Source organism: Myxine glutinosa, chromosome 2, assembly GCF_964187855.1.
Source record: "Myxine glutinosa chromosome 2, kmMyxGlut1.1, whole genome shotgun sequence".
In the NCBI taxonomy this organism is placed as follows: Eukaryota; Metazoa; Chordata; class Myxini; order Myxiniformes; family Myxinidae; genus Myxine; species Myxine glutinosa.
This window is the reverse complement of record NC_136262.1, coordinates 272182898-272199240: the sequence shown is the minus strand read 5'-3', so window position 1 is coordinate 272199240 and position 16343 is coordinate 272182898. Positions and strand designations below refer to the sequence as shown.

At 45.5% G+C, this 16343-nt stretch overlaps 1 protein-coding gene across 1 annotated transcript in view; it reads left to right on the top strand.

The window, feature by feature from the left end:
• The window catches only part of CC2D2A (coiled-coil and C2 domain containing 2A), a 486222-nt gene that overhangs the window by 277377 nt on the left and 192502 nt on the right, over nt 1-16343 (top strand). The window contains exons 17-18 of the mRNA XM_078772721.1: nt 1307-1471; nt 11186-11282. Of these exons, the coding sequence (XP_078628847.1) occupies nt 1307-1471; nt 11186-11282 (262 nt within the window). The remainder of the gene's footprint in view (nt 1-1306; nt 1472-11185; nt 11283-16343) is intronic.

The window sequence follows — 16343 nt, the reverse complement described above, 5'->3', positions numbered from 1 at the left end:
ATTGGATTTATTTATTTATTTATTTATTTTTTGTATTAAGATGAAACTAAGATTAAGATGAAACAAAGGGCAAGATGTTCAGGGAAGTATGGGGTGAAAAAAGACTGGAAAATGGACCACAAACGAAAGTAAATGGACCACAAACGACCGCCGAGAGGAGACAACAAAGCTTTGAGGCCTGGAAAACCATGCCTGAAAACGCGGCAGGAACCAACAGACGATTATGCACAGGTATGTACGACTTACACCGAGATCTAACTAGGAACACACAGTAGGCACCCACACCGTAAAATAAAAATACAGTTTTGACAAAAATACAAATGGTAAAATTATTAACTTTGGTAGCGTGGAGAGCTTGGAAAAACACACGACCTTACCAGCAAAACCAGAAGCGGAGGTCAAGTATGTAAGCGGAAGTATGTAAAAAGGCGTAACATATTCAAGGGACAATGGCCAGGTGGGAAGCCAAACTGATTGTTGGAGATTGGTGAATTAGAGAAGAGATAGTGTCTGAGGTCAGTTACATTGATGGACTCCATTATTTTGCATATGATGGGGAGAAGGCTGATATGTCTGTATTCGATGGGATCAGTTTCGGAATCTTTTTTATGGATAGGAGTGATGTTTGTGACTTTTTCAAATGAAGAAAGATGCCCATTCTTGAAGGAGGAGGATAGAGGGGATGATAAGACTGCAGCTCAGTTCCTGAGGATTAGAGCACTTATGCAATCAGGAGCAGTTGTGGAAGAGGGAGCAAGTTGGGTTATGAAATTTCTTCACTTTGGCAGGGAAGAATTCCACATGCTGTAGGGAACATTCCATAATGGGGAAACAAGTGAGTAGAGGAAGGGACCGATTTGGGACCTTGGCCTTTTGAGTCAAGCTAAGGTTCAAGAACTCTACTTTTTATTGAGCAGTGTTTACCATGACTGTCCTTTAGGAGAGAAAGATTGGAAGGGGAACGGTACCAGAAATGTACCTGCCCAGCTCCCACCAGGCATTGGAAGTTTGGGATTGTGAATTAAAGGTGAGCCAGACGTTGGGCTTTCCTTTTCGTTCGTGGGATAGATACACAATGGTTCTGACCTGTGTGGAGAGACCAGTATGGTTTACCATCCAGGAGGAGAATGTGAGTTGTTTGCTTGTGATGGTCTCATCCTATGACCACATTCTTCCTCTCACACTCCTCTCCCCCTTTTGCTCTCTCCATCTGCCTCTCCCTTTCCCCTATGTTTTACACATTTCATATCAGGCCATACAATTTTCCTTATTCTATTTTCATTCTCGATTGGCTTGTGTCATGCAGAATGCTTGGAATGGGCTTGTTCACCATGGCAGAGAAACGCAGGCCTTTAAAGCCAAAACGTAAAGAGAGGTTAAAAGTCGCCACGCAGAACCTGTCCGCTGGAGATGTGAAGCTACTTGTGAACATCAGTAAGGCTTACAACTTACCTCGGAGGCAAAATACCAGGTACACCCATTCCATTTTCCCATTGCATGCAATGTTTAAACACCAATTCACACAACTAACATCTGTATTAGTTATACTGGCATGACTCGGTGTGCTCCGCGCACCTCACCACACGTCGTTTCAGAGGGTAGGCATATTTGACCATTTTGGTGTCTTTTGGGTTTCATGGTGTCTTGGGTCTTCAGGGCCATTTGGGTCTTCATGGTCTTTTGGTTCTTCTTGGCATTTAAGGGTCTTTGGGTCTTTTTGGGTCTTCATTGTCTTTTTGGTCTTCGGGGTCTTTTGGGTCTTCATGGTCTTTTTGGTCTTTGGGGTCTTTTGGGTGTTTTGGGTCTTCGGGGTGTTTTTGATCTTCGGGGTGTTTTGTGTCTTCGGGGTGTTTTGTGTCTTTGGGGTGTTTTGTGTCTTCGGGGTGTTTTGGGTCTTCAGGGTGTTTTGGGTCTTTGGGGTCTATCCGGTCTTCGGAGTCTATCGGGTCTTCAGGGTTTTGGGGTCTTCGGGGTGTTTTGGGTCATCGGGGTGTTTTGGATCTTCGGGGTGTTTTGGGTCTTCGGGGTGTTTTGGGTCTTCGGGGTGTTTTGGGTCTTCGGGTTGTTTTGTGTCTTCGGGGTGTTTTGGGTCTTTGGGGTGTTTTGGGTCTTCGGGGTCTGTCAGGTCTATCGGGTCTTCGCGGTTTTTTGGGTCTTCGGGGTGTTTTGGGTCTTCGGGGTGTTTTGGGTCTTCGGGGTGTTTTGGGTCTTCGGGGTGTTTTGGGTCTTCGGGGTGTTTTGGGTCTTCGGGGTGTTTTGGGTCTTCGGGGTGTTTTGGGTCTTCTGGGTGTTTTGGGTCTTCGGGGTGTTTTCGGTCTTCGGGGTGTTTTTTTTATATTTATTTCTTTTTTATTTTTTTGTATACAAGATCGAGGCTCGTGAAAGAGCGAACATTAATCACACAGAAAGACAAACCGACACATAAAACATATAACATCGGGAGCGGTAGACAAGATGGGGAGAGAGGGGGAAGGACACAAACACAACATTTGAGAGCAGGGACCGAGAGACATGGAGACATCGAGAGATCTGAGAGAGGGCGAGGGCTTTGGGGGGGGGGGGGGGGCATGGGAAGGGGACGGTGGGAGAGGTATAAAACATATGGACACTGCCAGGACTTCCAGGAAAGAAGTTGGAATTTCAAACAAGGTGGATCTGGGGTGAATTAGCGGGGGTAGAAAAGATCAAGGTTTTGGATGGGGGAAGATAAGAGATGGTGGTGAACAGCTGTTTTAAAGACCTGGAGGGAGGAGTGGGATTGAAGGGAGTGAGGGAGTTTGTTCCAGAGGCGGGAGAAAAGAGGAATGAAAGAGTGAAGGTGAGCAGAGAGCCGAGATTTCGGCAGTTTAACCATCAGAGGGTTGCTGGCAGATCTTGTGCGACCTGTAGGAATATTTGGGGGACAGAGCACAGAGAGAGCTGGGGGTGCAAGGCCGGAGAGGAGTCGGTAGAAGACAGAAAGACCACCTACCTGCCTGCGGTGAGTGAGTGAAAGGCCCTCAGAGATAGCTTCATCGCGGGAGATTCCAATAATTCTGAAAGCTTTGGTTTCAACAGCGTGAAGCCGAGCTAGGTGTGAGGCAGGAGCACCGGCCCATAGGGGAGAACAGTATTCCATTGAGCTGCGGATGAAAGCCTTGTATGTGGTGAGGAGCTCAGGTGTGCCGAGGAAGGACTTCGCACGACGGAGGATGCCCAGTCGGCGACTGGCTTTGGAGGCCAGCTTGGAAATGTGGTTTTCCCAAGAAAGATCATGGCAGATAGTGAGACCCAAAATCTTGAGCGACAGAACTTCTTCGAGAGGATTGTTGAGAAAGTAGATGGGAGGGTTGTCCAGTCGATCTTTTCAGAGAGACATAGTAAGAGTGTGAGATTTGTCAGGATTGAAAGACATGTTCCACTTGTTTGACCAGTCTGTGATTTTGTCCAGGTCTTCAGAGAGTGAGGAGGCAGCAGACTGCTGATCTGAGGGAAGAGGAATGGAGCGGCAGAGAGTGGAGTCATCAGCAAAGAGATAGAGAGGATTTTCGAGAGAGTCAGAGAGATCATTGATGAAGACCAGAAAAAGCACGGGGCCCAGAACACTGCCTTGGGGAACTCCAGCCTGAAAAGGAAGAGGAGATGAGAGAAACCCATTCAGGGCCACACGTTGACGACGACTAGAGAGGAAGTCCGCCAGCCATGCGTGGAGATTTCCATGGATACCAAAGGAGGAGAGTTTGGTGAGCAGAGCGGGGTGCCAGACCGTGTCGAAGGCACGTGATATGTCGAGGGAGACAGCTCTAATTTCCTGTTTGGCATTGAGGACCTCCATCCATCGTTGAGACAGCAGAAGCAGCATGTCCAGAGTAGAGTGACCTGGTCTGAAACCAAATTGATGATCAGAGATCAAGCCATTGGAGAAGAGGAAAGATTTCATATCCGAAGCAATGATGGATTCCATGACTTTGCTGATAATTGGGAGAAGGCTGATTGGTCTGTAGTTGCTAGGATCTGTTTTTGCACCTTTTTTGTGCAAAGCGGTCATGTTGGCTGATTTCCAAGCAGATGGCAGTTGACCTTGAGCAAAAGAGAGGGTGAAGAGAACAGAGAGAGGGTGAGATAGAGCAGCAGAGCAGGATTTTAGGACCCGTGGGCTGATGCCGTCGGGTCCAGTTGCAGAATCAGAGTCGAGGGTTGACAGAAACTTTTCCACCTTGTCAGGAGGAAAGGACACGGAGTCCAGGAGCAGCAGGGTACGACTGGGTATGGTGGGTACAGAGAGGGATGGGTTTGGGACACAAGATTTAGAGGCAAACACAGAGTTGAGGCATTAAGCTTTTTCACGTGCGGAGTCAGCTGTGTAGCCGTTTGAGGTAAGGGAGGGGATGGAGGGGGAACAAACACCAGAAACGGATTTGACCATATGCCACCAGGATTTGGAAGAGGGAGACAGATAAGAGAGTTCGGTCTTGAGAACGGAGAGATATTGTTTCCTGGCTCTCCTGAGGGTGGACACACACTTGTTTCGGGCTTTGTGAAAGGAAATGAGATTTCGTTCCGTTGGATTTGCTTTCCAGGAGACGAAGGCAAGTTGTTTCTGGGCAACAGCCTCACCACAAGATTCCGTGTACCATGGACGGGAGGAAGGGTATGACAACTGAAGACGAGATGGGATAAATCTGTGCATGAGAGAGAGCAATTTACTTTGGAAGAATTCCCAGGATGAGTTGATGTCAGAGGTGGTAGAGATGGGAGACCAGTCCAGATGATTGATGGCTGCTTGAAGACCGTGCCAGTTGGCCTGAGTGAAATGCCAGACTCGTCGACGCTGAGCAGGCTCCCTGAGGATGGTCAGAGAGATGTCCACTTTAACAAGGACATGATCAGATGATCCGATCGGAGCAGAAGAAGAGCAGCAGACATTTTCAGGGAAGTTAGTCATAACCAAGTCCAGAAGAGAAGATGTTCCGTTGACTGAGATCCGGGTCGGGAAATTGACAGATTGTGTCAGTCCCAGTGAGTCGCAGAAGTCCTTTGCTGAGGAGCCATGGCTGGTGAGAGAGGTACCCACACCCAGCCAACTGGCATGATGACAGTTTAAATCACCACATATGAGGAAGAGAGAGTTGGGATGAGTAGATAGAAGTTGGTCCATATCATCAGACAGCGAGATGTAGATGGAGTCATCACTGTTTGGTGGACGGTACAACACACATATGAACAAGAGGTGGGAGCGAAGGGGAAGCCGTAGCCAGAGGTATTCCTGGGGGTGAGGTGGAGAGAGTGCAGTGCAGGGCGAGTGAGGAAGAGAGTTTTTGATAAAGATAGCAACCCCGCCTCCAGGACGAGGCTCAGGTCTATCATACCGGAGGAGGGAGTAGCCCGGGAGAGATACTATGGAATCAGAGACATCATAAAGGAGGAAAGTTTCTGTTAAGCAGATCACGTCTGGTTTGACAGAAGCAACCTGTATGGAGAGATCAGTTAAGTTTGAACGAAGGCCCCGGATGTTTGAGGTCCATACCGTTAATGAAGAGGAAGGGGGAGCATCAGATACAGAACAGGGGGGAGGAGGGGTAGGGTAAGATGTGGAAGAGGTGGAAGAGGTAGGGAGAGCTGTTGAAGGTGTGTCAGAGATTTCAGAATAGCTCGGAGAAAGGGAAGGATGGGGCGGACAAAAGGTTTGATGGTGATTGGGTGAGCCACAATGAGGTGTTATTTGAGGAGGGGGAAGAGCGAGACAGAAGGTTGGGGGAGATGGAGGTGAGAGTTTGAAGGGGGAAGAAGCGGGGAGGACGCTTTGAGGAGGGGGAGTGAGAGGGGGGAAATTGAGAAGCAATGAGGGTGGGGAGATTTTAAGGGGAGGGGTGAGGGGGGAGTTTGGGAGGGAAGGGACAAGGGGAGGGATTTGAAAGGGATGGGATATGGGGGAGATTTGGAGGGGAGGGGTGAGGCAGGAGTCTAGGAGGGGAGGGGCGAGGGGGCGTCTTGGCGGGGAGGGGTGAGGGGGTAGTTTAGGAGGGAGGGGGCAAGGGGGGAGATTTGAAACGGATGGGTGATGGGGAAGATTTGGAGGGGAGGGGTGATGGGGAAGATTTGGAGGGGAGGGGTTATGGGGAAGATTTGGAGGGGAGGGGTGAGATTGGATTTTTGAAAGTGTACGATTTATGGGAAACGAACATTTATTGCAAAATGAGTTTCTTGTGACCTTCGAGTTAAAAATACGTTTAAGGACGCTGGATGGAGGATGGAGTGCAGGAGAGTTTAGGGAATGTAGAAAAAAGGCACTATAGGAGATGGATATTTTTTTGGGGATGAATTGATTTGGTGAGCAAGTCGAAAGCAGCCTTTTAAAGAAGAAGAAGAAAAAGGTGTTATAAAATATGACGGAATACATAACTTGAGGGGAAAGTGTAAACATTGAAGGTTAATGAGTGAAAACTATCTGGGGAAATGGGGGAGAAACACGTGGTCGAAGAACGAACGAACGAATAAGAATGAATAAACGAATGAGAACAGAGAAGGAAATGTTTTTTTTATTTTTTTGTTTTTTTGAGTTGAGATTTACACAAGGAAGTAGGCTATGGGTGAAAAGACTGGGAATACAGAGAACGAAAGTTATTGGATCACAAACGACGGACCGCTGAGAGAAAAACAAAGCCTCAAGGTTGTACAGTGCACACTGTACAAGGCCTCAAGACACGACATGAATTAACACGATTTTCAATACAGGTATGAAAGATTTGCACCGAAAAATCTTCGTCGGGACACAATATACGTACAACACCATAAATAAATAGTTTTAACGAAAATACAAATGGGAACAATCACTTAAAGGGATGCTGAAGGGATGTTGAAGGGAGTGTGTTGAAGGGATGCTGTATTTTTCAGAGCAAATGTCTTCTATACTATACAAGGAGCCGTACGTGTGTCCGTCCGTATGTGGGTCTATGAATGTGTGCATGCATGTGAGTTCCAGACCCCTCCATACCTTTAGATCCCTTGACACCCCAAAGACCCCTTAATAACGGAAGATCATTGAGAGCCTTGAGACCCCTTAAGACCATTCAGTGCCTTAACACGCTTTAAGACCTTCGAAGGACTGCATGACCACCAATGTCCTTTAATACCCTTAAAACTCTTTACACCCTTTATAACCCTAAGGCCCTTTAGCACTCTTAATACCCCTAAGATCCTTCGGACTCCTAAGACCCTTAAGACCCTTTATAACCCTAAGGCCCTTTAGCACTCCTAATACCTCTAAGATCCTTCGGACTCCTAAGACCCTTAAGACCCTTTATAACTTTAAGACCCCTAAGAGCCTGAAGACCCCAAATACTGATGAAGACCCCTGAGACACTTAAGACCCCAAAACCCTTTAAGACCTCAATACCTCAATATTCATGAGACCCTTTATAACCCTAAAACCCCATAGATCCTATCGACCATATTAGAACCCTTAGTCACCTAAGACCTCCTGTTTGAGTTCCTTCTGCAGTAACACTTGAGGGTCACTAGCCATAATCAAAATTCCCCTCATTGGTAAACCGCCTCACTACCAAGCTAAGAGGATGCAAAATAGAATTAATTAATTAATTAATCTTTCTATTTTTTCAGGTTCTGCTCATCTTGGTTTGTAGCAAAGAAAAAGTCTCATTTGACGTAGAAACATCCCACGTGTCATCGAAAAAGTCCCACATGTCATAGAAAAAGCCCCACGTCATGGAAAAAGTCCCACGTCATGGAAAAAGTCCCACGTCATGGAAAAAGTCCCACGTCATGGAAAAAGTCCCACGTGTCATATAAAAAGCCTCTCATGTCACTGAAAAGCCTCATGTGACATAGAAAAACCTCATGTGACATAGAAACGTCCCAGGTGTCATAGAAAAAGTCCCACGTGTCATAGAAAAAGTCCCATGTGTCATAGAAAAAGTCCCAAGTGTCATAGAAAAAGCCCCTTGTGTCATGTAAAAGCCTCATGTGACATAGAAACATCGCACATGTCATATAAAAAGTCCCTCGTCATGGAAAAAGTCCCATGTATCATACAAAAAGTCCCACGTGTCATACAAAAAGTCGCACATGTTATAGAAAAAGTCCCACGTGTCATAGAAAAAGCCCCTTGTGTCATAGAAAAGCTTCATGTGACATGGAAACATCGCACATGTCATAGAAGAAGTCCTACATGCCATAGAAAAAGTCCCACGTGTTATATATAAAAAGTCATACATGTCATTGGAAAAGGCCGACATGTCATACAAAAAGTCCCACGTGTCATAGAAAAGGCCCACGTGTCATAGAAAAAGTCCTGCGTGTCATAGAAAAAGGTCCACGTGTCATAGAAAAAGCCCACGTGTCATATAAAAAGTCTCGCATGTCATAGAAAGGCCCACGTGTCATAGAAAAAGTCTCGCCTGTTATAGAAAAAGTCTCACATGTCATAGAAAAAGTCCCATGTGTCATAGAAAAGGCCCATGAGTCATTAAAAGTCTCACATGTCATAGAAAAGTCTCACGTGTCATAGAAAAAGTCCGACGTGTCATTGAAAATGCCCACATGTCATAGAAAAAGTCCCGCATGTCATAGAAAAGGCCCACGTCATAGAAAAGGCCCATGTGTCATAGAAAAAGTCTCGCATGTCATAGAAAAGGCCCACATTATCATAGAAAAAGTCTCGCGTGTCAAAGAAAAGGCTCATGTGTCATAGAAAAAGGTCTCGCATGTCATAGAAAAGGCCCACATTATCATAGAAAAAGTCTCGCTTGTCATAGAAAAGGTTCACGTGTCATAGAAAAAGTGTCCCATGTCATAGAAAAGGCCCACGTGTCATTGAAAAAGTTTCGCGTGTCATAGAAAAGGCCCACGTGTCATAGAAAAAGTCCCACGTGTCATAGAAAAGACCCACGTGTCATAGGAAAAGTCTCACGTGTCATAGAAAAGTCTCAGGTGTCATAGAAAAAGTCCCACGTGTCATAGAAAAGGCCCACGTGTCATAGAAAAAGGCTCGTGTGTCATAGAAAAAGTCTCGCTTGTCATAGAAAAGGCTCACGTGTCATAGAAAAAGTCTCCCATGTCATAGAAAAGGCCCACGTGTCATAGAAAAAGTCCCGCGTGTCATAGAAAAGGCCCACGTGTCATAGAAAAAGTCTCACGTGTCATATAAAAGGCCCACGTGTCATAGAAAAAGGCTCTTGTGTCATAGAAAAAGTCTCGCATGTCATACAAAAGTCTCACGTGTCATAGAAAAAATCCCACGTGTGATAGAAAAAGCCGGAAGCTCCTCCTCATTGATAAACCCGCAACCTCATGTTCGACAGTGATTGGGGCCTGCCTGGATGTAAATTTTGCCCACGCTGCAGCCCAAAAAAACACATAACATTGAATAAAACCAATTACGCTTGCTGCAATATAAAATAGGGACAATACCCCTGGGTTTACCTGGTAGAATAAAGCAGCATACTACTACCTAGGAGTAGAAGAGAGCCACCAAATATGTCACAAACAAGTGCACAAAACAATCACCAAAGAATACCGACGTAGAACGAAGCTGATCCTGAAAATATACCTTTCCCCAAGAAACAAAATCAAAGCCATAAACCAGCTCGCAGTACCAGTGTTCCAATATAGCTGCGGAATAATAAACTGGGCCCAATCAGAAATCAACAAGTTAGACATCACAACAATAAAACTCCTTAACATACACAAAATGTTTCACAAAAACCAGTGCATCCCGAGAATGTACCTGCTGAGATGAGATGGAGGGAGCGGCCTGATGGAACTCAACCAGGTGCACAGAGCGACAAGTGTAGGACTAGCTGAGTATGTGAAATGCTCAACAGACTATCTGATGCAATTTGCAAACAAACATGAACACAACAAACGTGAAAAATTATCCCCAACTCACCTTGCAAAGAATTTTCAAAAACAGGTGTCGAAAGAAGATTCCGCACTGGAAAATGAAACAGCAATAAATACAGCCCCAACAATTGCAGAAAAACACAAAAGAAATATATAAAAAGAAATATCAAGAAATATACACCAACAACTGGAAGAATGACAAAAGAGCATGAAAATACAAAAAATAATGGGACAGAGTGGGGATAGAGAAAGAAGGCTCATTTGAATGGCGAAGAAGAGGTCATCTCAACTGGGACTGAGAACGAATCATAATAAATGCCCAAGATCAAGGACACGACACCATTGGATTTAAAAAGATGGTGGGACTGAGCCAGACAGACAAGTGTAGATTCTGCAAGACAGAAACAGAAAGTACGTCACCGGCTCTCAGGAGGCTAAAAATTATTATCAGAACAACTTTACACACAACAGCACAACGAAGTATGCAAAGTGATTCATTGGCAAATCTGCAAAAATTCAACATCCCAGTATCAGAAAACTCATGGAAAAACGAACCAAGGGCAATCATTGAAAAGGAGGACGTCATGCTCACGTACGACCTGATGATTTCCTTGAGCGTGAACATAGAAAACAAAGCATTGCGTCCGGACGTTGTACTCAGGAACAAAAAGGAAAAGACAGCATTGATGACTGAGATATCAGTACCCAGAGATTTTGGCCTAAACAATGCAGAAATGAAGTAAATGACCAAATACCAGGACCTCAAACACGAGGTATCGAAATAGTACCAGTGATAATTGGAACAATGGGAATGATCAAGAAGAACCTCACTGAGATTTTAAAAACCATCCCCGGGAATATTACCACAAATGAACTGCAACTGGAGTCAATCCAGGGTTCGGTGATTATCCTGAAAAGATTCCTTGGAACAAAACTGAAAAAGTTGAGCAGGTTGGTCCATGAACCGTGATCCCTTACCGAAGAGAAGGTGGATACTTTGGGTCCTGGGAGGACTCCGTTCCACCTCCTGAAACCCGCAAATAACAAGCAACGAGACAGACACAAACACACACACACAGTCACACACACACACAGTCACACACACACACGATTGGGTGCACAACACCCCCCCCCCCCCCCCCCACCCCCTCACACACACACTCGGAGTTAAACTCAGAGGAGATTATTGAAAGATGAATGAATACACGATATGTCGAACTTGTCCTGTCAACTAATGTTTGTTACTTTCTTGAACTCTTGTGACAAATCAGACGGAAATCCTACATTAACTTTTATCATAAAATTCAATGTGTTGTTCTTGTGTTGTGTCCGTTCCCACATGTAGACAAGAAGCAATGTCACACACTACACCCTCTGTGTTGAACACCTTCTGTACAACTCCGCCTCGTCAGTCCAGCCAAGGTGAACCTGAGCATGCACAGGTAATTGCAAATCATGATACAATAATCAATACATGAACAAATATAAAATGATATTCAAGGAAACGAATTAAGTCAAACTAAAGGAGGCCTTGTGCCATTGTTTTGTTTCCATTGCACACACAGTGCATGAGAAAGTGTTTGTTTTATAGTTGGTTCGCCATTTTGTGACCATTTTTGCTACCTCAGAGTCCACGTCATGGAAAAAAGTCCCATGTATCAAACAAAAAGTCCCACGTGTCATAAAAAAAGTCCCACATGTCATAGAAAAAGCCCCTTGTGTCACAGAAAAGCTTCATGTGACTTAGAAACATCGCACATGTCATAGAAGAAGTCCCACATCATAGAAAAAGTCCCATGTGTCATACAAAAAGTCCCACCTGTGATAGAAAAAGTCCCACGTGTCATAGAAAAAGTCCCACGTGTTATATAAAAAGTCACATGTCAAAGGAAAAGGCCCACCCTTTAAGTGGGAATTTCCATGTGTTGTTACCAACAACAACAACCTACACATATGAACCAACAACAGGGTGGTGTTGCTCTTATGTGAAGAAAACAACGAAAACAGAACAAGAAAGCTCAGTCACTCAGATCATGCTCAGCTCAGCTCATGATAAAAAGCGGAAAACTCGGCCTTGTCAACAACGCTCCATTATGGAAAAATTCAAGTTTCCTTCAATCCAAAGTCAATCCTATAGTCAGGTTCACTATGTAATTTCGTTGGAATTTTTGGGGGATTTGAAAAACTATATATTTTTGGAAACTATATTGTATAGTCAGTCAGAAAACCAATGTTGCTATTTGCACAGACTCCTATATGGCGGCCATCTTGGATTTTCAAAATTTCCGCCGTAGAACTACTTTTTCTTAATATCTCAGCTTCTAAATAACATAGAGCTTTGATTCTAACGGCTAAACATACATTTTCAAGGGCCCCGAATCCAATGGTAACAAGTTCGATAAGCTAGACATGACCATAGAGCTCCTATGTGGCGGCCATCTTGGATTTTTCAAACTGGCCGCCGTAAACTTGATGTTTCTCAATATCTCAGCTTCTAAATAACATAGAGCTTTGATTCTAACGGCTAAACATACATTTTCAAGGGCCCCGAATCCAATGGTAACAAGTTCGATAAGCTAGACATGACCATAGAGCTCCTATGTGGCGGCCATCTTGGATTATTCAAACTGGCCGCCGTAAACTTGATGTTTCTCAATATCTCAGCTTCTAAATAACATAAAGCTTTGATTCTAACGGCTAAACATACATTTTCAAGGGCCCCGAATCCAATGGTAACAAGTTCGATAAGCTAGACATGACCATAGAGTTCCTATGTGGCGGCCATCTTGGATTTTTCAAACTGGCCGCCGTAAAACTGATGTAACTCACCTTATAAAGAGCACAGAGCTTTGATTCATCATTGAGTAAAGTCATCATCATCCTCATCATCGCTTTCGTTCATCACATCCTGAGAGTCCTCATCATTTTGGCACTGGATGTCACACTGACAAAGGTCTGTACAAGCCAAGTTGTTTGTTCTGCAGGAACATCTAGATGAAGAACAGTCTGTTTTGCACTGACATCTAACCATTTGAATGATGGCCTTGGGGGCTGGAGGCTCCTCAGTTGTGGTTGGTTTCACTTGTCCATCCGTGTCTTTGTAAAAGCCGTTTTGCAGGGGATTCAGCTGAGGATCCTGTTGAGCAATGCTTGCCTGACCCCACACTCTGGCTTGGATATGGACTCTAAGGATGTGCTGCTTGAGAGCTCCAAGAGTAGGAGGAAGTCTGTCACTTTCTGCCATGTGTTTGCAAAAGAGATACCATCGTAGTTCGGGGATGATGTCGATGTGGATGCCATTTGGAGAGTAAGCAGCGCATACAAAGTTAGCTAGTGTGGACAACATGTCCTCCGTCACTTCAGTTGCATCTGAAAGCATTCGCACGGTGTCTATGACATCTTCACTTGCTTTGAGGTAGACATGCGGCCAGGTTGCTTTGCCTATTCGAGAGAACCTCCCAGTGTTGTCTGCCCCTGTGAAAGCATGAAAGGCTGGCAACGCCTTTGCTCTTTCGACCCCTAGAGCTGTCCACAGTGGCTCTATTTGAAGTATTCCAGAGGCCATGGAAATGGATGTATTCCTCAGCAGTAGGTCATAGTTTGCTATGACTAGTACCAGGACATCTGTGTCGGGAGAGAAGAACACCAACTGCGCATCATGTGGGTTTCGCTGGGATGCCAGCACGGCCTGGTGGATCAACAGGGTGTCAGCTTCTTCATGGTTGTTGTCCCCGAAGAGCAGGTCACTGTTGCTCCTAGTACGCCCTGAAGCAGACGTGATGATCAACTTGGATGAGTGACTGTTGTATTCTAGAGTTTTCGCTGCCAGATAGTCAGTCAGATCAGCCTTTGTTTTGTCATGAGAAAGGAATCTGCTCATTGGGATGTGTTTGATGTTGGTGTCATCTCTGACTTGATACTGTACTGCATCCTTTCCTTGCCTTCTTTTAGCCCTGGTAGCACTCTTCAGAGAATCGTTTTTGTACGTGTCAAAGACCAGTATGATCTCATCACAATCTTTTGTTAGAGACATGAGTCTGTCATTGAAGCATTCACCCAGATCATTGACTTTCACTACAGTGGCTGGTTTCTTTGTCAGCTTATGCACAAGTACCATTCCATCCACCAGTGCAATCTTCCGACTTGTAGGTTTACTAGATGTGGATGCCATAGTTATTGTGTCCATTGGATCTTCTTGTAGAACACTTGCAGCTGGTGTCTGCTGCTGATCTTCGGGGTGAATTTCTGCTCTTGCTAACTTGTCGAGGAGATGAATTAACTTCGACTGGTCAGTGCATGGAAGAATTGTCCCATCTGGAGTGAACAGTGCTCTTGGTGTCACAGTGAACTCGTAATTTCCAATGGCATATTTCTGGTTGACGTCTCTGTTTGACTTGGCAAGGACCATGAGCCTTCCGTACAGTTCCTTAGTCTCCTTCAGATCCACAGTCCTGTCTCTGAGTTTCACTGTGGTTCTCTTGTTCCCAGACGTGAACATCTTGTTGTTCTCCTTCTTGACTGGTGCCCAGAGGCTAACATCTCCATTGATATGCTCCGACACGTAGTCTTCATACAACTTCTGACCAGTGACATCAATGTTCAAGATCTGTGGTACATACTCGTCTGGGACGTAAGCATTCGTTATCACATTGTGCAGCTTGTCACCTTCAGTGTCAAATGGATTCCCGTGACTCAGTATCGCAGCCTTGATCTTGTTGATTGCTTCATGCTCCCTCTTGACTGCACTTGGACCAAGGTCATGATGTTCTGTGATCTTGTCACCTTCCAGGCCAAACTGACTCTTGAAGTCTTTTGACAGGCGTGATAATTCTGGTGTAACCATGAAGAATCTCTGTCTAGCATTGGCATTGTTAGAGATGCCAATCAGTCCAGAGTGAATCTTCATCAGCTTGTTCAGATGTTCACATGCATGATCTGGTCCAATGGATACAAACGGGATGTCATTCTTGGTTACTGATAGATTGCCAGCTCCTAGTTCTTCCCAGGTCCTAGGGTGATTGGTTCTTAGGTCATACATGTCTGCGATGTATCGGGGCCAGAGCCGCTTGTATTTGATCCGGTCCATGGCAAAGAATAACTTGCTCAGTTCTTCTCCAGCTTGGAGGTGAAGCACCAGGTCAGCACTCCGTGATGCTGCCACGAATAACAGGATTGTCTCCACCCGATGTAGATAGTTCATCATTGACTTGAACATTGCATTCTTGGATCTCCGTGCTTCCCACTCCTCGAGTGCCGTCACCACCCCCATCAGATGTCAAGACTTGAAGAAGTTTGGTGTTTGCTTGTTTTACAGATTCAGCTTTCGTGCACTTGTTCATCTCAGCACAGGCAGCTTCTACTCCCTCTGTTGCCTCGAAACACACATCCTTTACTTGTGGGTTGTCCTTCAAGAACTCCTCCAGAACCATTTCATAAAGTGCTACATATGAATATATATGGGCACGGAGAGACCGCTTGTAGTGTGTACATTTCAGGATTTGCCGCGTCGTGGCTGGACCATAGACATCAGCTTCTACCCAAGCATCATCAATGCCTGAGTTCTCCATGGAGGCTCCGAAGGCTCGGAGAGCCGCCATGACAACATGCAGCTCACCCAGTCTGGGGACGACTGTGCGTTTCAAGTCAGGTCTTGCATCCAGCAGTTGCACCACCTTCTCGTAGAGGGCCATGTCAAATGAAATTACAGTGGGATGATCTTCACCAACTGCCAACATCCTTAGCTGACTGGCTTGCATGATCATGGTCAGTAGGGTTGGCCACTCATGCGCCACCTCTGGAAGTAGTGGCAAGGCACCAACCCGAGTCATGGACTGGCGTTCAGACAAGAGCGAGTTGTATCCTGCCCAACCTGGAATCTTGCTGGAGTGTTCCATCGCTTTCATCCTGGATAGAGCAGAAGCAACAACCCATCCCAGTTGTGTCAGTTGATAGGATCTGGAGACCCCCTTGTTGATGACAAACTCCTCTGTTCTCTTCGTAAGCTGTGGTTTCGGCTTGTCACAGTGCAGCACATCTACATGGTATGGAGTGACCGATAGACTCTGTGCATCACCGATGATCAGAGGTTGCGCAACTGGTTCTCCAGGGACATCTGACTTCTGGTACACTGCAGTAATCGTTGCGTGAGTGGTTCCTTTCCCGTCAGGAGTATCCTCGGCAAAGTCCGTGTTGTCTGCAGCAAAGAACACAAAGGCTCCCCTTTTCAGGAATGGTGGCACGTACAGACCTTCAAACTGCCTGGTGTTTTCTACGACAGCATTGGCAAGAGCAGTTTCCATGAGGAGGGCGCGGACAATCGAAACACAGTAGCCATGTGCATTGAGAAGTCCCATCAGCTTTTTGTTGCGTGTGTCATGATGGACAGTCAGAGCCAATCCCAGGACTTGGGGGTTTTCTCTTGAATGGGGTGGCCTGAATGTTGTGGATTCGCTGCTTGGTTTGTACTTAACCTGTCTGTTGGATTTGAATCCATACATGATGTT